Source organism: Talpa europaea (assembly GCF_964194135.1).
Source record: "Talpa europaea genome assembly, chromosome: 12".
Taxonomy (NCBI): Eukaryota; Metazoa; Chordata; class Mammalia; order Eulipotyphla; family Talpidae; genus Talpa; species Talpa europaea.
The window spans coordinates 39,125,965-39,152,182 of NC_140079.1; the positions used below are offsets into that span (position 1 = coordinate 39,125,965).

Here is a 26,218-nt window from a genome sequence, read left to right on the forward strand (position 1 = left end):
GTCGACACTGGCTGCCTGCGGAGCCCCCCAGCCCCAACCCGGAGCGGTCAGCGCAGGGGAGCCAGCGGGAGCCGGCCGGGTGCAGAGCTCCCGCGGCCCGCCCGGCCTGTGCGACGCTCGGGGCCCGACTCGTCTGAACGCGACCCCCACCCTTCCGGCCGGTCCCACCTCCTGTCACCTAGCAGGTCGCCAAAGGCTGGGAACCCGGCCCAACCCTCCGCGGCCCTTAGGGCCCTGCCCGGCGCCCGCCCCTTGGGGGCTGGGTCCACCCCCAACTCACCCTCCCTCCTTCTAGACGGGCGGGGTCTGTTCTGAGCCGGCGCAGCCGCCTCCGCCGAGCTGGCCGCCGGGGGCGGGGCTAGACGCCCGATGCCCCGCCCACGAACGGGGTGGGTTTGTTTTCTTATGAACTCGCTACTTTGTAGCCTAGCGGCGTTGCCCTGCGCGCGACCCTTCGGCGCCCCGCCCACGTGGACAGCGCAGCCAATAGCCACGCGTCGCTGCCGCGGTTGTGCGAGTCGGCGTGGGCGGTGCCGCTGCCGATTGGTCGAGTCGCGGCGACCGGTGAACCGCTGGCAATGGCGGGGTTTTCGGTTTTCAAACTCGTTGGGCGGGCGGGAAAGTTTAACTGACCCAGGGGAGAAAGGGCAGCAGCTGGGGAACTCACGCTCCTCCGGGACCTCGGCACCCACGGCGGGAAGGGAGGCAGGACTGGGGGCCGCCCAGTGCCGGATTACACCATTCAGTCACGGAACAAGCACTTATTAGCCCTTACTGTGCCTTGAGCTTTACTTCATTCATTCTCCCGCCTCGTAGGAACCATCCAGGCGCTGGGAGCGCACTTTCGAGCAACTAAGAACTTTTCGCTAGCCTCATGCACCGTTTAGAAAAGAGAAGGGGAAGTAGAGTGGGTGCGGCAGGAATCAAATCCTGGTTCAGTTTGATCCAGCCCTGACACAGCAAATGAAAGGGAGAGGAGGAAAGTTCACACTGCAACCGCCACGTGGGCCAGCCTTAGAGGCCAAGAAGTCTTGGTGGGCCTTGACTCTTACAGAGGCAGTCATTCTTATAGAGGCCTTGTAAGGGCAGGACAGGGCACAGTGCAGGTTTTCTGATCCAGCAGACCAGGGTTAAAGGAGGAGAGAGTCCTGGAGCCCTCAGTGGTTTTGCAGGCTTTTATTGGGATTTACCAGGAACACAGCAGGCAGGGGGCGGGGTGGGGGGGTAGGGGGTGGTGCTGAGAGGCTGGCAGGCCTCTTCACTCTTTATGGCGTTCTCTGGTGGTCTTAGCTTCTCTGCACTCTGCTTCTACTCGTGGTTCTGTTATAGGGCAGCCCCGATATTGAACGGGTTGCTTGGCTGTGGGTCCTCACCCGCGCACTTAGGACATCCTTTTCCCCCTAACAGTTCTTCCATTCGTTCTGCTTCTCTGCTTCTGCTGGCGTTCTGGTAATGCCGCCCTTAAAAGCCCAGTCTTAAAAATAAATAAATAAGGGCCTCCCCAGTGGCGCAGCGGTTGAGCGCTGGGTTGCGAAGCTGCCCGCGGCCTCTGCGATGCCGGTTCGATCCCCGGCTGCTCCCCGGCCACCAGAGGAGGGTCCCACATGGCGTGCAGACCTCTCCTGCCGCCCGCTGCTCCCCTCAGCAGTGTACTTCGGTCCTTCTGCCTGCTCTGCTCCCCGCTCTGGCTCTGGTGAATTCTCTCACCCTCCCGTGCTTCTGACTGTACCTAGTGCATGTATAAAACAAAACAAGCAAACAAACAAATAAATAAAACATGCCTCTATTAAAAAATAAATAAATAAATAAATAAATAAATAAAAGCCCAGTCTTAGCCCAGGTGAATCCCATCTACATATGCCCACACCCTATTCCAGGTGCCTACCATCATGCATGCATTCGAGACCACAGGGTTCCGTCATCTATCCTAATGGGCGGTGGGCAGAAAAGCCTGATACTTTTTACCTTACCCTACAGGCCTGTTACTGTGTACTAGTCACCCAACTGGAGAACATGCTGGGTGGCTTCTACAGGATGTCTACTGTGTAGGGCGAAGACAATAAATATTTTCAGAGTGATAAAAGCTACGTAGTTGATAAAACATAAGAGATAGCCTTTTGGGAAAGCAAAGCCATAGAAATAGAGTTCTGGGAGGACCTCCTAGAGAAGATGACATTTGACCTGAGACTTGAAGGTGAGGGAAGCAGCCATATGGGGAAGAGGGGTGGGGAAGCATGCCAGATGGAGAGCACTACAGATGCAAAGGCCCTGAGTTGGAAGCATGGCTGGTATATCCAGAGTGAGGTATAGAGGGCGAGGGTGGGGGTCTTATAGGGCAGCCCCGATATTGAACGGGTTGCCTGGCTGTGGGTCCTCACCCGCGCGCTTACAAGGGACTTATTAATACTCCACTACAGGCATACACAAAAGGTTAATAAAAGGTTTATTTACAAGGGAAAAGGAAATAAGGAAAATGTACAACTCAGGGAGAAAATAGGGAAATAAAGTCTTTAATGCGTCCTACCCGATCCGCCGACCTGGAAACCCAAAAAGCACTCTCCGAGCTGGCCGGACACTGTGAGCTAGCAGAGAGTCAAAATGGGGGACCTCTCCAAAGCCCACGTGTCTGGCTTTATACCAACCTGGCTGCTTAACCCCACCCTCAGGTCCCAGCCACCTTCCCTTTGGTGGTGATGGGATTTGGAGTTCCCAGTGTCTTTGGCTTTGGCCTGGGGTGGGGGTGGAGTCCACAGAGCTTGTATGGAATTAGCTTTAGGACATCCTTTTCCCCCTAACAGGGGAATCAGGATGGGGTGAGGGCAGGTAGGACTAGGGATGCAATGCAGATCAGACCAGCAGGATGCGTTAAGCACTTTTTTTTTATATTTAAAGAACAGGTTTGTAATGGCAGGAACTGGCCACTGAGCAGGTTTTCTGATCCAGCAGACCGGGTAAAGGAGGCGTCAGAGTCCTCAGTGGTTTTTTTTTTGCAGGTCTTTTATTGGGATTACCAGGTACATGGCAGGCAGGGGTGCTGGGGGGCCAGGAGGCTGGCAGGCCTCCCAGCCCCCAGCAAGTCTTCACTCTATCTGGGTTCTCCAGCCTTCTCTCGGCTTCTACTGCTTCTTTCTCGGCTTCTCTTTCGGCTTCTACTGGTGTCCAGGTGACGCCGCCCTTAAAAAGCACAGTTTTAGCCCAGGTGAATCCTATCTACCTATGCCCACACTCTACTCCAGGTGCCTGCCATCAGGTATGCATTCAGGACCACAAGGATCCATCATCTATCCTGATGGCGGGAGGGCAGAAAAGCCTGACATTTTTCCTTACCCTACAAGGTTTATTAGGGAAAAGGACAGAAAAATAAAGGACACTTGTATAGATACAAGCAGACAGGAAGAGCTGCCCCAAAGGGACAGGTTTGCTAAGAGAGGCCTGCATAGTTGCTGGCAGGCAGCCTTGAGGAGAGCAGCCTCTGCTGAGGGAGGTCAGTGAGACAAGTCCCAGCATGGTACAGCTCACAGGCAGGCAGGAAGCTGCTGCCCTGCAGGAGAGAGTTGGTAAAAAGAAGCACCTGCAAAGTCACAGGTGCTGCCACTGTTAAGCACTTCTTTTATGGGACCCTTGACGGTGGCCGGGGGATTGAACTGGTGCTGCAGAGGCTGTGGGCAGCCTTGCAACCCAGTGGTCAGCCGCTGCACCACCAGGGGAAGCCCTGTTAGGCACTTCTAACAGGATCAGAACTACTACCATGTGAGGGTTCTGGATAAAGGAGGATACCACTCAGAAGTTAGTTGGAGCCCTCTGGTGGCCAAAAGGAAGGTGGAGGATAAAGATGGGCTCATCAGGGAGCCTGTGGACTGAGTTGAAAACAACTGTGCTGGTCAAACTGAGATTATAACAGTACCAAAGGTGTGGCACAGGTCACTGTTTATGGGTTCTCACCCATGTGCTAACAGTTGCAAGACACCACATAGGCACAGGGTCAATAACAATGGGGTTTATTTACAGAGATTGAGGAAAAGGAAAGTTTCTAAGGTTGCCAGTGGCCAGTTATCTCACCCCAGATAGGGTCCACAGTGTAGAGTAGCCCCCAAACAAAGGCCACTTGTGCAAGATGGCACTGTCCCCTTCGACAAGAGCCTGAAGCTGCTGGCACATTGGTAAGCAGTGGCACACTGGAAGCTGGAAATGCTCACAGCTGGGTCTGCTGAGGTGACACTGCAGTGACCCCAGCAATAGTCTAAAGGCTGAGCTAGACAGCACCAGACACCAAACTCAGCAGCACCAGGAGGCAGTGCCAAACAATCAGAAATGGTGGAAAGCTGGCAACATTGGCTGACACAGCACTGGCCACTGGTCAGCAGTGATGGTTAACACCAGTCACCAGGAGGTGGTGGTGTAACCAGTGGCTAAAGCCAAAGACTGTTACGGGTGGTGCCCCCTGGATGGGGCTGCTGGTGAGGATAGATAGCCCCAGGGAAAATGCAAAAAAAGTATTGCAAGACACCACATAGGCATAAGGTGCAATATCAATGGGGTTTATTTACAGAGATTGAGGAAAAGGAAAGTTTCTAAGGTTGCAAGTGGCCAGTGGTGGGGGTGGAGACTTTGAAAAGAAATACAAGGGATTGCAGAAGCAGCCCCCAGGATTCAATGTTCAGGATTCAGCTTTTGGGATTTCAGCATTTTCAGATCTTCAGGATTCCAGGGTCAGAGAGTTCTGCTCCAACCATGTCCATCTTCCAGAAGGCTGGTCAGTCCTCTGAAGGACGTGGAGAGGCTTCCAGCAGCCAACTGCAGGGAGTAAAAGTTTGGAGGCTTTGCAAGTAGCTGAGCACCATAAACTGTTCCCAATTTTGCTCTGTTACAGTCTGGCAAGAAAGGCGAAGACCTGGAGTTGGGTGCCTTGCTGAGCTGCATGAGTGGGGCCATTTGTTGGGTCATTTGGCTGCTACAGCTGTTGTTTTAAGTGTCACTTGTCTGGTGCCGTGCTGGGGCATCTCAGCAGCTCCAGTGAGCATCTCCTGTTGTGCTTCTGCTGTCAACGAGGCCTATAGTCTCGTTGCCATGTGTTCCAGGTCTGTAGTGGCAGGAAGACACCATTTTGGGAGCTTTTGTATTTAGAACTTTAAAACACTGGACACTGGGCCTCCCCAGTGGCACAGTAGTTGAGCGCTGGGCTGTGAAGCTGCCCACAGCCTCTGCAGAGCCGGTTCAATCCCCGGCTGCCGGCAAGGGTCCCACATGGCGAGCAGACCTCTCCTGTGGCACCCGCTGCTCCCCTCAGCAGTGTATTTCGTTAGTCTGCCTGTTCTGCTCCCTGCTCTGGCTCTGGTGAATTCTCTCACCCTCCTGCGCTTCTGACTGTACCCAGTGCTTGTATAAATAAATAAACAAACAAACACACAAACAAACAAATAAATAAATAAAACACTGGACACTGCTTTGGGTGAAGTAAACAGCCATTTTTGGCCTCAGTAGCTCTTCGTTTTTCCTTGGTTTGTTAAATAAATCCCATTATTGTTGTTCTCTGAAACTAAGTAGTCTTGCAATTGTGCATGTGAGTAAAGAACTCAGACAGTGACCAGTAAACTATTCGGGCAGTGTCCTTGGTCAGTTTTAGTGCTCCCCTTGCTGCCTTGTATCAGTGTCAGAGATACCAGTTCTTTGTGAGCTATTGGCATGAGCCAATAGCAACCAGCCCTTTTGAGAAACTGTACCCAGGCTTACTGTGCTCCTTGCAGGTGATGTCAGAAAAAGGGCTGGAGGCAGGTCAGCAGCTGGGTCTCTGCAAAGGTCTGTGGTGGTTTGGAGGTAGTGGAGGTCATGAAGGTCTTGGAGTCTGGAAAGGTGTCTGTGGAGTCTACTGAATCCTCTTCTGAAGGCTTCTGATGAATCCTCTCCAGAGGCCATCTGGTAAATCCCATGCTTCACGCTGGCTCCTGTTCTGCCTTATATTCTCTTCAGGCCCTCCCCCTACACCCCCACCCCCTGCCAGCCCCACAAGCCATTTTTCAATCTTTTTTTTTTTTTTTTTTTAAGATTTATTGGGCCTCCCTGATGGCGCAGGGGGTTAAGCACTGCACTATGAAGCAATCCACAGCCTCTGAAGCATGAGTTCGATCCCCAGCTGGCCAGGGAGCAGCCCACATAGCGCAGCAGACCCCTCCTGCCTCGCCCGGTGCTCCCCTCAGCAGTGTATTTCAGTCAGTCTGCCTGTTCTGTTCCCCACTCTGTCTCTGGTGAAACTTCTCACCCCCTGCATCTCTGGCGTGTGCCCCAGCTCTCCTATGCATACATTTTTTTTTTATTTTTATTATTTTTATTTTTATAATTTCTTTTTTTTTTATAGAGGTATGTTTTATTTATTTGTTTGTTTGTTTGTTTATACAAGCACTGGGTACAGTCGGAAGTTCAGGAGGGTGAGAGAATTTACCAGAGCCAGAGCGGGGAGCAGAACAGGCAGAAGGACCGAAGTACACTGCCGAGAGGAGTAGCAGGTGGCAGGAGAGGTCCGCACACCATGCGGGACCCTCCTCCGGTGGCCGGGGAGCAGCCGGGGATCGAACCGGCGCTGCAGAGGCTGCGGGCAGCTTCAAAACCCAGTGCTCAACCGCTGCGCCACCGGGGAGGCCCTAAATAAATATTTTTTTAAAAAGATTTATTTATTCATACATACAAGAATCAGGATACAGGTCAGACTCACGGGAGGGTGAGAGGATTCACCAGAGACAGAGTGGGGAACAGAACAGGCAGACTGAGTGAAATACACTGCTGAGGGGAGCAGCAGGTGAGACAGGAGAGGTCTGCCACACCATGTGGGATCCTTGCCAGCCAGCCGGGATCGAACCACACTGCAGAGGCTGTGGATTGCTTCATAGTGTGGTGCTTAACCCCCTGCGCCATCAGGAAGGCCCAATAAATCTTAAAAAAAAAAAAAAATTGAAAAATGGTTCAATCAGGCTGTGGACAGCTTCACAGTACTGCGCTCAACTGCCTGTGCCACCAGGGGAGGCCCTCAATCTTTTTTTTTTAAGATTTATTTATTTGTGGGCCTCCCTGGTGGCGCAGTGTTTGAGCGCTGGATTGTGAGGCTGCCCACAGCCTCTGCAGCGCCTGTTCAATCCCCGGCCAGCCAGCGAGGGTCCCACATGGTGCGCAGACCTCTCCTGCTGCGCCTGCTGCTCCCCTCAGCAGTGTGTTTCATCAGTCTGCCTGTTCTGCTACCCGCTCTGGCTCTGGTGAATTCTCTTACCCTCCTGCGCTTCTGACTGTACCCAGTGCTTGTATAAATAAATAAATAAATCATTTTTAAAAAAAATGCAAGTGAAGCTCATTTCAGAGGGAGCTATTATTAAAAAAAAAAAAAAAAGATTTGTTTGTTTATGAATAGAATAACAGGTGTAGGCCAGAGGAGTGGGGGAGGGGGGTGAGAAGATTCACCACAGAGTGGGGAACAGAATAGGCAGATCTACTGAAATACACTGCTAAGGGGAACAGTGGGCAAGACAGGAGAAGTCTGCTGTGCCACATGTGATAGCATGATATCTGGCCAGGGATTGAACTCAGGCCACACTGGTGATAGTGTGATAGTGCTGAGACTTAACTCCTAGGCCACCAGGGAGGCCCCATTTTTCAATCTTAACTATTTGCTTGGTACCAGCTAAGCACCAATCAGCTCGCTCCTTTTTCAATCCACATATGAACTCAAGTCCTTGAATGTAACTGGCAAGCTCAAACCTGATTGGTCCACTGAGCAGCTCAAACTTAATTGATCCACTCATGATCCTGACACCAGATTCAAAAGGGAAAACCCCAGCACCTGTCCAGACCGAGCCTGCACTGTGTTCAGGGCAGGCTCCTGCACTGGTGGGCTCTGGAGGACTACAACTGAAGCCAGCTTCCTTGGGGCCACAGGCACACTGCACCCAGCACCCTCAGCAGGGCCTGTGTAACAATACAGGGGGTCCTGCAGCAGCGCTAGGACATGACTTCAGGGAGTCACAGCACTGGAGCTGCCTCCATGGGGCCAGATGCTCCTCCCAGCAACCCCAATCCAAGAGCTGCAAGGCTGGGGGTTAAGTTTTCCCTGAAGCCACTGCAGCCACCAGATGTCAGGGTAGCCTGGGGCTACCTGCAGGCAATGTTCTGAGGCAGGGGGTGGGAAATCTCTTGTTGCTGCTGATCACTGCCAGAGCAGCTTGGGCGGTGGGCAGAGAAACTCCTGCCACTTTCAGAGCAGCCGGCATCTGCCAGCATGAGGAAAACACCAAGGCTGCCTGTAGGCAGTGCTCTGAGACTACCTGCTTCAACACAGCCTCCGTGCCCCCCAGCTGAGTGGAAGGGCCAGTGTAACAAGATAACCAGTGCTGAGGAGTGCATGTGTTGTCCATTCTCATCCCAGCTCTCAGGAACATCTCTGGCACCCACAGGTCCCAGCCAAGGAGCACATACACAGAGGCGAGATGCGTCTTTTTAATGCCATCCTAAAACTCAGAAAGGGGGGCGGGGAGGAGGGCCCCCATTTAGGCTCAGCAAATGTGAAGGTGGAGGGTCCCCCACATCCCGTAAGGCAGGTCACAGCAAGAAGGCACTCATAAGGGGGCTTCAAACCCCCCCCTCTATTTCTTCATATAAAAGGAAGGAGGAGGATCCCAGAAGGAGAGGAGACCCTTCCTCACAGCCTATAGGTACAGATATAGGTGGGAGTTGGTGCTGGGAGCAAGTAACTGTTAAGTCAGGCTACACACACACACACACACACACACACACACACACACCACACACATACCCCTTTCTTCCCTCTAAAGTCTGAAGTCAGGGCCTGAGGAGAGGGAGGCCCATGTTCATGCTCCCACCTCTTCTCCCTTCTAGGTGGTACGAAGTTGATAATCTGGAAGGAAACAATGAATAGGAATCATTTCAGATTTGGAGAAAGGGGAAAGAGGGACAGTCTCATTCCCCAGGTCTATCCTCATTCCAGAGCTTATGCTTAACCCTGCAAATAGTAACAAATCTAGCATAAGGTCAAATACAGGAAAAATAAACTTAGCAATGAATCTGCTTTCAGGCAACAGGTAGAGGTGGCTGTGTGTTCAGCTCCTCGTCCAAACCCCATCACCATCCTAGAATGGCAACTGTCCCCACTTTAAAGTTGGGTAAGTGAGGCCCAGGATGGCAAAGTGACAAAAATGGGCTAAGTCAAGGGACAGGCCTGTTAGGTTTTGGAACCCTTCAAGTCAGAATGTAGTCAAAGCCCTGGAGACCATCCCTTTCATCTCCTTGACCTCTGTCCCAGGGAGCAGGCTGCCTTACCGCCACTCTGGGTGATATAGCGAACCCAGGGCAGGGCCTGGTAACCACTTTTCTCAATGATCTTCATGTATCGAACCTGGAAGAGAATGGAAAGAAGTAGCCCAGACTTGGGGAGCTCAGTGGGGTCAGGGGGCGGCACAGGAGAGAGTTGTGGAATATAAACAACTTGGGAGAAGAAGATGGCACAGGCTGGGAGTAATGAGATAATATGACTTAGAACAAAGATGTGGCATGGGCAGTGGGACTGGATGGAATGTGGTCCAGAAAAGAAACAGCACAGTGTAAGAGAATAGCCATAACATGGTTTTAGGGGAATGAGGTGGCACAGGTCAAGGGAATGGTGAACAGCTTTTGGGTGGAGAGCTAGTGAATAACTTAATGGGGAATAAGGTGTCACAGGCAAAAGAGAGAAGTGGAAAGACAGGATGACAGCAGAGGAGCGGTAACCCAGGTCAGGGAACGGAGGTGACCCAGCCAAGGAGCATGAAAGAGGAGAACCCACTGAAATCAAAGAGTGGAGTCACCCTGCTAACTTATTCCCTCACCTGGATTCCAGAGACAGTGAAATAGGGGATCTCAAACTTGACCCCAATGGGGGGCCGGCCCTCCACCTCCTCCTTCTCCACGCTGGGAAGGCCAAAGTGGGCACGCATCAGGTACTCCTTGCCTCCCTGAAGGGACATGGGGACATCAGACACATGGAAGGACTCCTATCTACCCCAAATCATCCTCACATCAGCACCCAGAGCCAGCCAATTTCACAGACAAGAAACAAAGGCCCAAACTCCCTGGTGTAGCTTCTGACTGCAAAGCCTCGTCTGGTGGCTTTTAATGATTATTTTCCTTTTTTTCAGGTGCTGATGACCACCCATGTCCCCCAGATCCCAAGTTCAGGCTAAATCCTCCAGTCACCCAAGTACTTGGGTAACAGGATCCTGATCATTTCACAAATTAAGGCTCCATGAAGGCAGGTAGGTTTCCCAAGCTCAGAGAGACAAGGGTGAGAAGCCAAGACCGATTTCCTTCAGACCTGGGTGGGTGAGTTTAACTATCATGATGGTTAAACTGGATTCCACTTTATAACCCCCAAAGGATAACCATGTGCATACGTATGTGGATCTATGGTTTCTTCTCTGCCATGCCCTTGGGCAGAAAGGGCAGGTCCCCCAAGACCCGGCAACCAACTCTAGTGCTCACCGGGAAAGACTTAATACTCCAAATTACGACGTTCTTCTCGGGCACATACTTGGCACTGCCCACACTGGTCTTGAAGCGCGGGGAATCAGCGTCGCTGGGTACGGGCACAGCTATCTCCACACCATTGGCCACTGACTGTTTCTTAAATTGCCCCTTGGCCTGTGCAGGGAGAGAGCATGGGATATGAAGAATTCCTCCATGCATCTGACAAATATTCACCTAGCCTTTTCTAGCACTCTCTCATCAAGACCTCCACGAGTGGGGATATGTATCCTGTCAATTTTACAGATGAGGAAATGGAGGCACAGAGAAATTAAGACATTGGCCTGGAGACACACAGCCAACCAGTGACAGAGCCAGAGTCCCCACCAACAAAAGACTCCAGAGGCCCTGTTCTTGGTGCCTTCCATTTGGACAGTGTCAAATACCCTTGCCTAGTTCCAAATGACACCTTTCAGCCCATGACCATGGAGTTTTCATTTGCTAGAGGCATCTGCTGAGTCTGTCCCTACCATGTGCTGGTCCTGTGGCCAAGCACTTAGCTCTCGCACTAATTCCCTAAAGTGGGATCTATTCCTAAGGTCATTTTATAGATGAGACTGAGGCACAGAGAAAAAGGGTGCTTTGCTGAAGTCACACAGCTGTAGGTAACCAGCATAGCAGGGATTCAAACTAGGCCTGCATTCTCAATTATCACATGCCCTCCTTACAAATAAACCTTAGGGCTGTAACCTCGGCTTTACACCCAGGGTTTCTAAATGTTCCATGTACAGTAGCAAGCATTATGACTATTTCTATAATTTATAATTTGGGAAGAGATATTTTAGAGGTGGGATCAGAGACACAAGGTCTGGAGGTAAGCCAGAGGGGAGTTGGGTGCTCTTTCTGGAAGGCATCAGCTTTCATGGCTCCAGTCCCGTCCCTGCCTACAGAGAAAGCAACATTAAAGATCATTAAGATCCTCCCTGGTGACCACTACCCACTGCCCCTGAGACCCAAAGATGGGGGAACAAAGTCAAATCCAAGAACAGACTCTTGAGAGCCAGGCAGACATGCATGCTATTCCCCCCGGAAGAGTGACACCCTAACTCGTCTAGGCCTCAGTTTCCTCATCTGTAAATAAGAAGGGTAACTATAAGCTCTGGATCAGCTATTACTAGGGGCATTTGGGAGACAGGCACAAGGCTGTGAAACAGAGTAGCCAAAAATTGAGAAAAAAAACATGGTGCAGAAGGGACAAGAGTGGAAGATTCTCATTGTGGAATGTTCTTCAACTGGAGAAATAGATGAGTACACTGAATTAGTGCTCCTGGGATTTAAATTAAAAGCATCACAAGAACAAAGTAAATCATACAAAAAACTGTAACCCAAATCAGAAGTTGGCAGAATAAAATATTTACAATGGTACATGTAGGTGGCAAAATTATAAATAAAAAAATATTTTATGTAAAATTCAAAATAAATTACATAAAGTTCTTGGAAAGGGGGAAGCAGAAATTGGAGGAGGGACATATGGGACTTGGAGGCTCTGGTCCAACCTGTCCTAGTAAGCTGGGTGGTTCATCATTATTCTGTAACCCATATAAATATACCATAAGTTTAGAGATATAGGTTTGTTCTGAAAGTAAATAAGTAAAGCAGGTCACATATTAGATAGCAATAAGTAATGGGGGCAGGAAGAGCAAAGAAGGATGGTGAGGAATGGTAGACATTGTTATTTAAACTTTTTTTTAATTGAAGTAACATTAATTGAAATAGAGGTTGCAATAGGGAAGTCAGGAAAGTCCTCTCCAAGGAGGTGATATTTAAGCAAACATGTGGACGGGTTAGAGTGGAAAGAACGGAAATAACCAGCGCAAAGGCCCTAAGATAGGATCTTCTCGGGCCTCCCCAGTGGCGCAGTGGTTGAGCGCTGGGTTGCAAAGCTGCCCGCAGCCCCTGCAGCACCGGTTCGATCCCCGGCTGCTCCCCGGCCACCGGAGGAGGGTCCTGCATGGCGCGCAGACCTCTCCTGCCGCCCGCTGCTCCCCTCAGCAGTGTACTTCGGTCCTTCTGCCTGCTCTGCTCCCCGCTCTGGCTCTGGTGAGTTCTCTCACCCTCCCGCGCTTCTGACTATACCCAGTGCTTGTATAAACAAATAAATAAATATAAAAAAAAAAAAAGAAGATCCTATTTTTTTTTTTAAACTTTTTTTGCACTTTTTTTTTTTTAAGATTTATTTATTTATTTATACAAGCACTGGGTACAGTCAGAAGCGCGGGAGGGTGAGAGGATTCACCAGAGCCAGAGCGGGGAACAGAACAGGCAGACTGATGAAGCACACTGCTGAGGAGAGCAGCGGGCGCGGCAGGAGAGGTCTGTGTGCCTTGTGGGACCCTCACCCTGGCCGGGGATCGAACCGGCACTGCAGAGGCCGCGGGCAGTTTCGCAGCCCAGCGCTCAACCACTGCACCACCAGGGGAGGCCCAGGATCTTCTTTAGTGTGCTCCAGGAGCAGCCAGGAGGCCAGCATTGTTGGGGTAAAGGAGGGGGACAATGGAAGGAAATAAAGGTGGGGAGCTGACAGGGCATACTGTGCAGGGCCTTGTGGGCAGCCAGGAAGACTTTGGCTTTTACTCTCAGCTAGGTGCCAAGGAGAGTTCTGGGCAAAGCAGGGACAAGTCCGCACAGAAGTACTCACAGGCGCCTTCTGTGGAGGTAAAGTCTGGAGCTGGGAGATCCAGACAGAGGGAAAGAATGGGTACAGATAAGCAATGATGGGGCTGACCAGGGTAGAGGCAGATTATGGATTTTATCTTGATGACTATGCTGACAATACATACATGACCCTTGAACAACAAAGGCTTGAATTGCTAAGATCCACTTACATATGGATTTTCTTATAAACAGCAAATATAGAGCCTCCCCGGTGGTGCAGCAGGTTGAGTGCTGCACTGTGAAGCTGTCCGCAGCCTCTGCAATGAGGGTTCGATTCCCAGTCAGCCAGGGAGAAATCCACATGGCGCGGCAGACCTCTCCTGCCTCACCCACTGCTCCCCTCAACAGTGTCTTCAGTGTGTCTTCCTGTTCTGCTCCCCACTTTCTCTGGTGAATTCTCTCACCCTCCTGTGCCTCTGACTTGTACCCCAGTTCTTGTATGTATAAATAAATCTTAAAAAAAAAATAAAAAGCAAATATAAACTGAAGTTATCCATAAATACAGTACAGAACAGTAAATGTATTTTGTCGTATGATTTTTTTGTGCTGAAACCCATAATTGCTCTTATGATTTTTTTTAAAGATTTATTTATTATGCATACAAGAACTGGGGTACGGGCCAGAGGTGCGAGAGACAGAGTGGGGAACAGAAAAGGCAGATTGACTGAAATACACTGCTGAGGGGAGTGGTGGGCGAGACAGGAGAGTTCTGCTGCGCCATGTGGGTAGCTCCCTGGCTGGCCAGGGATTGAACTCGTGCTACAGAGGCTGTGGATAGCTTCATAGGTTGTGTCTTAACCCCTTGTGCCACTAGGGAGAACCACTCTTATGATTTTGAATAACAATTTCTTTTCTCCAGTTTGCCTTATTATAAGAAAATGGTTCTAATACAAAGAACATATAAAATATGTGTTAATTATTAAGGTTCTTGATAAAGTTAACAACAAGCTATTAATGGTTAAATTTTGGAAGCGTCAAAAGTTATGTGCAGAGTTGCAGCCATGTGGGGGTTGGCTCCCTTTACTCCTGGGGTTGTCCAAGGCTCAGCTATGACTGTATTCACTGATGGTTTGTCTGTCTCCCCAACTAAGCTCCTTGAGGGCAGCAGATATAACTTGGTTTTCTTCCCTCATGTCCCTTAGTTTCTCTACAGAGTAGAAGCTCTATTAAAATCATTATATGAGGGGCCTCCCTGGTGGCACAACGGGTTAAGACAAAGCACTATGAAGCTAGCTGCAGCCACTGCGGCACGAGTTCGATCCCCGGCCAGGGAAGTGACCCACATGGAACAGCAGATCTCTCCTGACTCACCCACTGCTCCCCTCAGCAGTGTATTTCAGTCAATCTGCCTGTTCTGCTCCCCACTCTGTCTCTGGTGAATCTTCTCACCCCCTGCACCTCTGGCCTGTAACCTAGCTCTTGTATGCATAAATAAATAAATCTTTAAAAAAAATCAGCTTCCATTGTTTAAAGCACTGCTGAGAACCTACTATGACTTGACACTGGGGAAAAGACTGTGGGGGGAAAAAATCCATGAGTTAAAAGGGGCTTTGAAGAAAAATAAGGGGGAGTGGAAGGAGGAGTAGAAACAAGGGCTGTAGAATCAAGGAAGGGAGGGAGCCTTGGGCACAGCTGCAGGCAGAGAGGCCCAGAGAGAAGGAAGAAAAGCCCCCAGTGGAGAGGGGGCCATGCTTGGCATATTTGAGAACCAGCCAGGAGACCGATGTGGCTGGAAGACTATGAGGAGCCAAGAGGGAGGTGGGAAATGAGGTTGTATTGCTGGGTGATTGGCAACAGATAAGCGCAGTCAGTGTTCGCCCAGACTCACCTTGACCATGATCTCCACACGGCTGTGGGAGAACTTCTCAATGACGGACTCGATCCAGATTAGTGGCTTCACCTGGATTGAAGGTAAAGGAAAAGAGTTCTTGGAGCACCTGGAGTCAGATCTCCCCTCCTACTAGGTGTGGTTTGACTTTGCCTTACCTGGGTGCTGAGGCGGTAGGACATGAGCTCAAAGTCACCATCAGGCGGGATGAAAGAGATGGTGCGGTCATTGTCAAAGCGAGAGAGACGCACACACTGGTGGAATTTCACATCTTCCAGCTCCACAGACTTGTTCTTGCTCCCTGAAACTCGGAGCGGACCAAGTAGGGTGACCCTGGGGGCTGGGGCAGATTTCCTACCCATATCTTCTCCACCTATTGCTACTATAACCTCATTTTGCTGATGAGGAAACAGATTCAGTGGATGAGCAAATTACCCAGAGTCACCCAGTTGGTCGGGGCAGAGCCAGGATCTGAGCCCAGGCAATCTGGCTCACAGTCAGATTCTCAAGTGTGATATTATTCTATCTCCTACTCGCACCAGAATGTCAGCTCTATGAAGTAAGGGATTGCTTTGTGCTTGGGAGACACTCAATAATGCAGCAGCCTTTGCTTAGTGAGCCAGTAGCCTCAGTTTTGGGTCTACCCAGAAGAGGGCGTGCAAGCTCTTATTTCAGAACCCCCAGCAATTTTCTGGGTCTCCAGATGAGTGCAGTCCCCCACTCCCAAGGGTGGCCCTCTCCAGGAGCTTACGGCCAGTGAGTTCGAAGAGCACACGGTCATTGAGGCCCAGCCGTAGCTCTGGCATTCCAGACAAAAACACCTTGAGCTTGATGGTACCCACAATCTCACTCAGCAGGACGCTGCCATTGGCATTGACCTGAGGATGCACACATAGGGGTCAGCAAGGATAGGTGCCCCTCTCCTGACCAGAGGCCTTGGCAGGGGTAGAGCAGAAAGGTGGAGACTCACCAGCAGGTTGACTGACTCTATGACATCAATAAAGACCTCGTTTTTCTTGTACTTGATGCCCTCAGAGCGCCAAGACACAGCATTGGTGACAGTGGGTGGCACGCGTGACCTTCCAGTCTCCAGCTTGTTGCCCTGCTGGGTGATGTACCTGGCAGGAGCAGGAAAGCAGGGCGAACAAGCAGCTGGACCCGGAACACCTCAACTTCTTACCACCCATTACCCACACATGGCTGCCCCACAGCCCACTCACTCCTGCAGGATCTTGCTGTCAGTGGTCTGTGGGAAGCCGAAGTCCATGAGCTCATCCAGCAGCTCATAGACTATGACAAAATTGTCTCGAATGCTCTCCTCTTCCAACTCCTTGAAGTACTCAGAGAATACCTGGAAGCCAGGAGGGAAAGAAACACCCTCAGAAGTATAACTAGTGTAACTGTGGACATGGGCTACATTCCCACTCAGCCAGTCATCCAGAAAGCAACTGTGGTGCACCTACTACATGTTGGTGTCAGGACATTCATGGTGATCAAAGCAGGCAGGGTCCTGCCCTGGGGAAAATGGACTGGTAATGGAACCAATATAAGCCAACATGCTGGGTGCAATAAGCAAGAAAACACAAATGAAGTCGGAGCCCTTCTAGAAGTAGTAAGGTCGAGTAAGACTTCCTAGAGGAGGGAGTGGAAGGGCTCACAACATTTTTTGTAGACCATGTGTATTTGGTGATGTGGATGGCCCCCCACAGAATAAGGTTTGTAATTACATAAAATAAAATACACAGGATAGCAAAGGAAACTTGCTAGGCAAAAATAAATCTAAGCTCACAGACTTCCTTCAGGAAGCCCATAAACCCTTGGTTGGAGTTCCTGGGCATTAGCAGAGAATCTACCACTCATCCTACATTTAGAGCACCTTCTGTCCCTTGTTCTGCTCCATCCCACTGGCTTTCTTTCTTTTTTTTTTAAGATTTATTTATTTATGCACACAAGAGCTGAGGTCAGATGTGCAGGAGGTGAGAGGATTCACCAGAGACAGAGTGGGGAACAGAACAGGCAGATCCACTGAAACACACTGCTGACGGGGGCAGTGGGAGAGACTGGAGAGGTCTGCTGTGCCATGTGGGTCAGCTCCCCAGCTGGGGATTGAACTCATGCTGCAGTGGCTGCAGATTGCTTCACAGTGCTGAGACTTAACCCTTTGCACCACCAGGGAAGCCCTCACTGGCTTTCTTTCTTGTCCTACCACAGGGCTTTTGCTTTTGCTGTTCCCTTTGCCTGGAACACACTTCTAAAAGCTCCTTATCACTCAAGTGTCACCTCCCTCTGCCCCTTCCTCCAAGTATCATGGTGACTAGTGCCCAGTAATTAGTTATCATAATGTCCTATTTCATCTTCATGCCCTGTAACTGCTCAGGATAAGCAGGGATGATGTCTCTCTTCTTTCCTTTCCCACAAGAAGGAGACGAATCAGTAAATATTTCTTGTTTGTTGAATAGTATTCACTGAGCACTCTCTCAGACATACAGACTGGCATATAGTAAGCAAACAATAAATTGTGATTTCATAACTTGAGTGAGAGTGCTAATAATCACAAACCTTTATTAAACACTTATTGTATACTGAGCACTGTTATAGGCACTTCAGAGATATGAATTTGAGGCAGAACTTACCACTCCCAGTTTAGAGGAACAAAGATGACCAATGACTAGCTCAAGGTGACACAGCTAGGAAATGAGGGTGCTGGGATGGAAGCCCAGTTCCCTTGGGTTTTGATTTGAGCCATATACCCTTTGGAGACCTCTTTGGTCCTTGCCCTGCAGGGAGAGATGATCTAATGGCAGCTAATGAGAACACAGAGTGATGGGGTTTTGATGGGGGCAGCGCTGGCAGCTGTAAACCCCGAGGCATGCCCAGAGGAGTCAGGAAATGGTTCCCAGGAGAAAGGAATCCTGAAAGAGGAAGGCAAGGCAGGTGGACAAACAGACCAACTGGCTAACAGGAGGCCAAGACCTACCTCTACTGTCTTGTAGAGGAATGAGTACACCAGGGAGGCATTGGCATTCTTCAGCGTGGTGGCCACCACTGTAGGCATTGAAGTTAAGGAAAAGGCACCATTTTGGAGCATACAAATAGAGCACAGACCCCAACAGACATACCCCCTCCCCACATACCATATCCAGTCCCCTGCCACCACCCCCATGTCTATCCACCCTCCCTCCTACCCCTCTGATATGCTGTGCAATACCTATCTCAGCCCACCCCTCTGGACCCAAGCTTTTGCTACTCCATGCCCCCAGGGATTCCACCTGGGAAGGATACAGTAGAGGTTGCTATGTTTGATCCACAAGAAGTGGACCCGGCCATGACTCAGCAGTGGTGCCAGGGCACCCTCTTCCTCCCGCTGCATGAGCAGAGGCATGAAGTACTCAATCTCACTCATGGGAATGTCACCCTTGTAGTTGCGGCTGATGAGGGGCTAAGGGGGAGCAGAGAAGCATTGGTCACTGCTCCACTTGCATACCCTCCACTCAAGAGCATCAGAGTGCCTGCGTATCACCCTGCTTCCTGGTTGAGGGATCTGGGCAAGGCTCCACCTTTTTTTTATTTTTAAAGATTTATTTATTTTTGCATACAAGAACTGGAGTGTAGGCCAGAGGTGCGGGAGGTGAGAGGATTCACCAGAGACAGAGTGGGGACCAGAATAGGCAGATCTACTGAAAAACACTGCAGAGGAGAGAAGCAGGCAAGACAGGAGAGGTCTGCTGCGCCATGTGGGTAGATGCCTGGCCGGGGATTGAACTCTTGCTGCACTGTTTGGCAATAGCTTGATAGCGCTGACTTTAACCCCTGGGGGTTTAACACCAGGGAGGCCCAAGGCTCCACCTTTTGGTACCTCAGTTTTGTCCTCTGCAAAATGGGTGAGTGATTAACAACAGCTAATATGTCTACAGCCCTCTCTGAGGGCTGTGAGTAGTGATATCCTCTTTATTCCACAAATGAGGAAACTGAGGTATTGTGGGTTTGCTAGACTTAAGTGGCCTGTTCAGCCACCATTTTTCCTTTTTTTTAAAGTTTTTTTTTTTTTAAGATTTATTTAATTTATTTATGCATACAAGAACTGGGCTGTAGGCCAGAGGTGGAGGGGGGTGAGAAGATTCACCAGAGACAGAGTCGGGAGCAGAATGGGCAGATCTACTGAAATACATTGCTGAGGGGAGCAGTGGATGAGACAGGAGAGGTCTGCTGTGCCATGTGGGTCAGCTCCCTGGCCAGGGACTGAACTCAGGCCACAGTGGCTGCTGACAGTTTCATAGTGCTGAGATTTTAACCCTTGCACCACCATGGAGGCCCGGCCACCATCTCTCTCTTTTTTTTTTAATCAACTTTATTATTTTTTTTTAAAGATTTATTTATTTATACAAGCACTGGGTACAGTCAGAAGCACGGGAGGGTGAGAGAACCCACCAGAGCCAGAGCAGGAAACAGAGCAGGCAGACTGATGAAGTACACTGCTGGGGGGAACAGCAGGCGGCAGGAGAGGTCTGCACACCATGTGGGACCCTCCTCTGGCGGCTGGGGATTGAACCGGCGCTGCAGAGGCTGCAGGCAGCTTCACAACCCAGCGCTCAACGGCTCCACCACCGGGGAGGCCCCAGCCACCATTTCTTACCTGCAGTTCTGCATTCCTTTTTTTTTTTTTTCCAAGATTTTATTTTTCTTTTTATACAAGAGCTTTGGTACAGGCCAGAGGCACGGGAGGGTGAGAGGATTCACCAGAGACAGAGTTGGGAACACAATAGGCAGACAACAGAAATACATTGCTGAGGGGAGCAGTGCGCATAACAGGAGAGGTTTGTGGCACCATGTGGGATTCTCGCCAGCCAGCCAGCCAGGATCGAACTCGCATCATGGAGGCTGCAAACAGCTTCACAGCACAGCACTCAACCTGTTGCGCCACGGGGGAAGCCCTGCAGTTCCTCATTCCTATACAAGGTCAGAACTGCCTAGTCAATCAGTTATAGGTGCCCAACCTTACAAGGCACCTTTCAATTCAATCAAAAGCAGAAAGCTTGGGCCTTCCTGGTGGTGCAAGGGGTTAAAGCACTGCACTATGAAGCAATTCGCAGCCTCTGCAGCATGAGTTCGATCCCCAGCCGGCCAGGGAGCAACCCACATGGTGCAGCAGACCTCTCCTGACTCGCCCACTGCTCTCCTCAACAGTGTATTTCAGTCAGTCTGCCTGTTCTGTTCCCCACTCTGTCTCTGGTGGGTCCTCTCACCCCCTGCATCTCTGGCCTGTACCCCAGCTCTTGTATGCATAAATAAATCTTAAAAAAAAAAAAAAAAAGAGCTGAAAGCCTGATCACCCCGGGAAGGGTATGCATTATAAGGTATGATCGGAAATGCCTGGGGGGGGCGTTGACTGATACATGACAAGAGACCATGGAAGTTGATCAGTGGAATGCCTTGTTGATAAGATTGGAACCATGGCTGGGGGTCTGGGATCTGGTTTCGATTACAACACATGGACATCAAGCAGATAAGAATTATCTGGTCAGGGCCTCCCTAGTGGCGCAAGGGGTTAAGCGCAACACTATGAAGCTATCAGCAGCTGGCAGGCCAGGGAGCACCCCACATGGTGCAGCAGACCTCTCCTGCCTTGCCTGCTGCTCCCCTCAGTAATGTATTTCAGTAGATGTGCCTGTTCTGCTCCCCACTCTCCCAGGTGAATCCTCTCACCCCCCCCACCCCCCTGCACCTCTGGCTTACACCCCAGTTCTTGTATGCATACATAAATAAATCTTTTAAAAAATAAAATAAAAGACAAAGCAAATGACAGATTTCAGAAAGGGATAAGGCAGCCCCCAAAGGTCTCCTGCCCCTGATATCTTCCCCATATATTAATACTGTGGAGGGTGAAGGGAATAAAAAGAACAATTTCAGTTGATTGAAATGTTTGGAGCAGGGCTCCTGGGCCAAGTAGTTTACAAGCATCGAGGACTATTAATTCTTATTGGGTGAGGACCACTGTTACCCCCTTTTTAAAGGATAGGCAGATTGAGGTTCAGAGAAGTGAAGCCCCTTTTCCGCAGACACAGGGCCAGTAAACAGGGCAGGTGGGATCACAGCCTGGACTCCCCGGGGTTGGGGGAGGGGTATTGCCACGCCCCCATGGCTTTCTGGGGCCTCCCTACCGGCGAGGCAGGGCCGCCCCCAGATCCGGGAGAGCACAGCCTTACCTATATATCCACCGAAACCCGCCAACCTCACCTTGCCCTTGACATCCAGGATGAAGACAGCCGAGGCGGACATGGTGGAGCCAAGCGGACCTAGGAGGGAGGGCCAGGAGGCGACAGCGGTGCCGCTTCCTTCTTCCTGCGGAAGCCCAGAGTGCAGGTGAGGGCCCAGGTGAGCACGTCTTAAAGGAGAGGCCGTCAGGTGAGTGCCGCTGTCCGCCGACACAAAGACCAGGGCGGGACTAAGAGGGGCGGGGTTTGGAGTGGAATTGCTGCCCCGCCTCATTTTACCTTTGCACACTTGTGTGCTGATGGGGAGATCCCAAACAACCATCCCACCATCCATCCATCCATCCCTCCATCCATCCATCCATCCGTTTTTCCTTTCTCTCCCAGGAGTTTGTGAGGCCCATAGGTCAAGGTCTGTGTGCATACACGTGTCCACATTGAGTGCCCAGCACTGGGTACTCAATATTATCTGTTTCATTCATTCATTCATTTATTCATTCATACAATATATATTTACCACTTGATTTATCCTTTTACTCAAATACTTACTCATTAGTAAATTCTTTCAGGAACTATGGAAAGGACTCTGAACAGGACAAACATAGTTGCTTCTATTTTTATTCCTAGTGTTATTCATTCCAAAAACATTTACAAGCTCCTGCTATGTGACACTAAGATATTGACAAAGTGTTGAAAATATAGACATTATTATACTATAATTATTATAATTGCCATTCAACATTTATTGTACACCAACTGTGTGCTGGAGCAGACATGAAAACTGTTTTCATTATGGTGATGGTTGATTATTCACTAGGTGGTTCTATTTAGGAACTCCTAATGTTGGGTGCATATATATATTTGGAATTATTATATCCTCTTTACATCTTGATGGACACCTTTATTACCATATAATGTCCTTCTTTCTCTTATTACAGCCTTTGTTTTAAAGTCTATTTTGGGGCCTCCCCGGTGGCGCAGCGGTTGAGCGCTGGGTTGCGAAGCTGCCCGCGGCCTCTGCGGCGCCGGTTCGATCCCCGGCTGCTCCCCAGCCACCAGAGGAGGGTCTCACATGGCGCGCAGACCTCTCCTGCCGCCCACTGCTCCCCTCAGCAGTGTACTTCGGTCCTTCTGCCTGCTCTGCTCCCCGCTCTGGCTCTGGTGAATTCTCTCACCCTCCCGCACTTCTGACTGTACCCAGTGCATGTATAAACAAAAAACAAAACATACAAATAAATAAATAAATAAATAAATAAATAACATGCTTCTATAAAAAAAAATAAATAAAGTCTATTTTGTCTGATATAAGTATGGTTCTACCAGCTGTTGTTCTATAGACTGAGAAATAGACAAAGCCACTCCACTTCACTGCTCTCTTTCTAGGGAGGACAGAGAGGCAAACAACATAAAAACAAAAATCAAGATCCCTGGTGAGAATGGGGGTGCAGAAGGCAACTGAACCAGCAGCTGGGGGCTAGGTGTGTGTGATAGAGAATGAATAGGGAACCATAGACAGGAGATCAGAGAAGGAGGTGACACATGAAATTTTTCCACTTTTTTTAAGGTTTATTTTAATAAATCCTTTAAAAAAATTTAAAAATAAAGATTTATTGGGGCCTCCCCTGGTGGCACAGTGGTTGAGCTTTGGGCTGCAAAGCTGCCCGCAGCCTCTGCAGCTGGTTTGATCCCCAGCCACCGGCAAGGGTCCCACATGGTGCGCAGACCTCTCCTGCGACTCCCGCTGCTCCCCTCAGCAGTGTATTTTGTCATTCTGCCTGTTCTGTTCCCTGCTCTGGCTCTGGTGAATTCTCTCGCCCTCCCACGCTTCTGACTGTACCCAGTGCTTGTATAAATAAATAAATAAATCTTTAAAAAAACAAAGATTTATTTTATGTGTTTATGCATACAAGAACTGGGTTGTAGGCCAGAGGTGCAGGCAATGAAAGGATTCATCAGAGACAGAGTGGGGAGCATAACAGGCAGATCCACTGAAATACACCAGTGGGAGAGATAGGAGAGGTCTGCTGTGCCATGTGGGTTAGCTCCCTGGCCTGGATCTAAGTCATGTTGCAGTGCCTGGTGATAGCCTGATAGCTCTGAGACTTTAACCCCTGCGCTACCAAGGAGGCCATTTTCCACTTTCCATTTTTTTTAAAGGTTAATTTATTTATGCATACAAGAGCCAGGGTGCAGGCCAGAGGTGCAGGGGGTGAGAGGATTCACCAGAGAGAGAGTTGGGAGCAGGACAGGTGGATCCACTGAAATGCACTGCTGAGGGGGGCAGCGGGCAAGACAGGAGAGGTCTGCTGCACCATGTGGGTCACCTCCCTGGCTGGGGATTAAATTTGTGTTGCAGTGGCTGCAGATAGCTTCATAGTGCTTCGACTTAGCCTCTTGTGCCACCAGGGAGGCCCCTATTTTCCACTTTTAATTTATTTCTAGTTTCATACCATCATGGTCAGAAAAGATGGTTGTTATGAACTCAAGCTTCTTGAATTGATTGAAACTTATTTTGTAGTCTAACATGGGATCTATTCTGGAGAGTGTCCCTGGTATACTTAAGAAGAATGTGTATTTTTTTTTTAAGATTTATTTATTTATACAATAATGGGGGGTACAGGCCAGAGGCGCGGGAGTGTGAGAGAATTCACCAGAGACAGAGTGGGAAGCAGTACAGGAAGATAGACCAAAAACACTGCTGAGGGGAGCAGCGGGCAAGACAGGAGAGGTCTGCCGTGCCATGTGGGTATCTCCCTGGCCAGCCAGGAATCGAACCCGCATTGCAGAGTCTGCGGACAGCTTCACAGTGCTGCGCTCAACCCGCTGTGCCACCAGGGTCGCCCTGTATTCTTCTTTCGGATGGAATGTTCTGTATATATCTATTAAGACCATCTACTCTAATATGTTGTTTAAGGCTGATGTTTCCTTGTTGATTTTCTGTCCGGTGATCTGACCATAGATATAAGTAGGGTAGTAAAGTTCTGTTATCTTATATTGCTGTCAATTTCTCCCTTTAATATTTACTTTATATGCGTGAATATATTCTGTGGAATTAGTCATTAAATGATTTGTTGTGTACCACAGAGTGTGTCTGTCTCTATTGATGGTCACACCAGTTTCTGCCAGGTTAGCACCTCAGCAGGGCATGGTGAAACTTGATAAAATCAGCAGTCTTTCCATTCTCCAGATTAATCTGAATGGGGTTCATCTTAAAGAGGTGATCAGGATAGAAGATGGTATGAGCCTCATAGGTGACCAGCTGAGGAATTCCTTTGGTGCCCACAAAGACTTTTCTCTCTTTGAACGACTTGTCCTTGATCTCTTTAGAAGTAATAGGATGGGCAACAGAGTAACCTTTAGTATCACAGGTCAGACAGACTTGTGGACCTTGACATTGACCTTTTTTTTTTTTTTTTGGCCCTATACTTACATTTATTAAAAACTGACATAAACAAACAACCTGTACCAAAAATTCCCAAATCACATATCACTTTGAAACAGTAATCTTAAGAGACATTATTGCCTGGACCCTCTCTTCTTCTTCCTTTTCCTGCAACAGCTTCCCTTTTTTTAGATTTCACCTTTGGTTCAACGTGCAGGAGTAGTGTATCCAGAGGTAATCTATTTGGCAGAATAAAATATCGGATGTTATTTCTTCAAATACTCAGTGTTTCCAGTTACACAAGTTCTCTGTTCTTCTGGGTCATTTTAACAGCTTTAAGAAATATATTTGGGGGCCTCTCTGGTGGCGCAAAGGATTAGGACGCAACCTATGAAGCGATCCACAGCCACTGCAGCATGGGTTCAATTCCTGGCCAGGGAGATACCCACATGGTGCAGCAGACCCCTCCTAACTTGCCCGCTGCTCCCTTCAGCAGTGTATTTCAGTCAGTCCACCTGTTCTGTTCCCCACTCTGTCTCTGGTGAATCCTCTCACCTCCCACACTTCTGGCCTGTACCCCAGTTCTTGTGTGCATAAATAAATAAATCTTTAAAAAAAGGAAAGAAAGAAATGTATTCGTGTGGACATCTTCTCCTGTGATTGTTCCATGGTTCTGTATTCCATCTGTAATTTGATTGTTTCTGTCTCATGACTATTTTTTATCAAAAACCTCATGAGCTCATTCTAGTGGCATCGTCCCCTTAGGCATGGAAGAAGGGCCACCTCTTCACAGTATTTTATGCTTTTGATGTCACATTTTGCAATTTTAAAATTTGGTATATCTCTTATCGAATTATGGTAGTTATAATTAATTTATTATTTGTGTCATATAACTGTCACACTTGTTTTATAAGGATTAATCTACTACCTTTGCTATACAGTTCTTTTTACTACTGAGATTTTTTTCCTTCAAATGTTGTCTTGTTACTCATTTAGAACTATTTTTTTTTAAGATTTATTTATTTATACAAGAACTTGGGTACAGGCCAGAGGCACAGAAGGGAGAGAGGATTCACCAGAGACAGAGTGGGAAGCAGAACAAACAGACGGACTGAAAGCGCCTCTGAGAGGAGCAGTGGGCAAGACAAGAGAGGTCTGCCACACGATGTGGTTATCTCCCTGGCCAGCCAGGAATCAAACCGGCGCTGCAGAGGCTGTGGACAGCTTCACAGCGCTGTGCTCAACTTGCTGCGCCACCAGGGAGGCCCTAGAGCTATTTCTTTTCAGCTTTAAGAAGTCCCTTTGACACTTCTTTAATTTTTTTTCTTTAACATTACTCGTAAGGTCAGTTAGTGGTGATGAACTCCTTTTGCAGGTCTGGAAAACTATCTGTCTATCCATCAATTTGCCAGGTAAAGGATTTTTTTTTTTAAAGATTTATTTGTTTGTTTTTTTTTTAATTTTTTTTAATAGAGGCATGTTTTATTTTATTTATTTATTTGTTTGTTTGTTTTGTTTATACATGCACTGGGTACAGTCAGAAGCGCGGGAGGGTGAGAGAATTCACCAGAGCCAGAGCAGGGAGCAGAG

The 26,218-nt window shown here is 49.1% G+C and overlaps 1 protein-coding gene across 1 annotated transcript; it reads right to left on the bottom strand.

The window, feature by feature from the left end:
- Positions 1-8,870: 8,870 nt before the first annotated feature.
- AP1M2 (adaptor related protein complex 1 subunit mu 2) lies at positions 8,871-21,313 on the bottom strand (the record flags this gene model as incomplete). Its single annotated transcript, XM_084249689.1, has 12 exons — positions 8,871-8,893; positions 9,316-9,391; positions 9,861-9,986; positions 10,513-10,671; positions 15,038-15,109; positions 15,196-15,344; positions 15,789-15,915; positions 16,008-16,155; positions 16,258-16,388; positions 18,015-18,082; positions 18,320-18,476; positions 21,272-21,313. 12 exons carry the CDS (start codon positions 21,311-21,313, stop codon positions 8,871-8,873), a joined length of 1,278 nt encoding a protein of 425 aa, XP_084105815.1.
- Between the last annotated feature and the right edge of the window lie 4,905 nt (positions 21,314-26,218).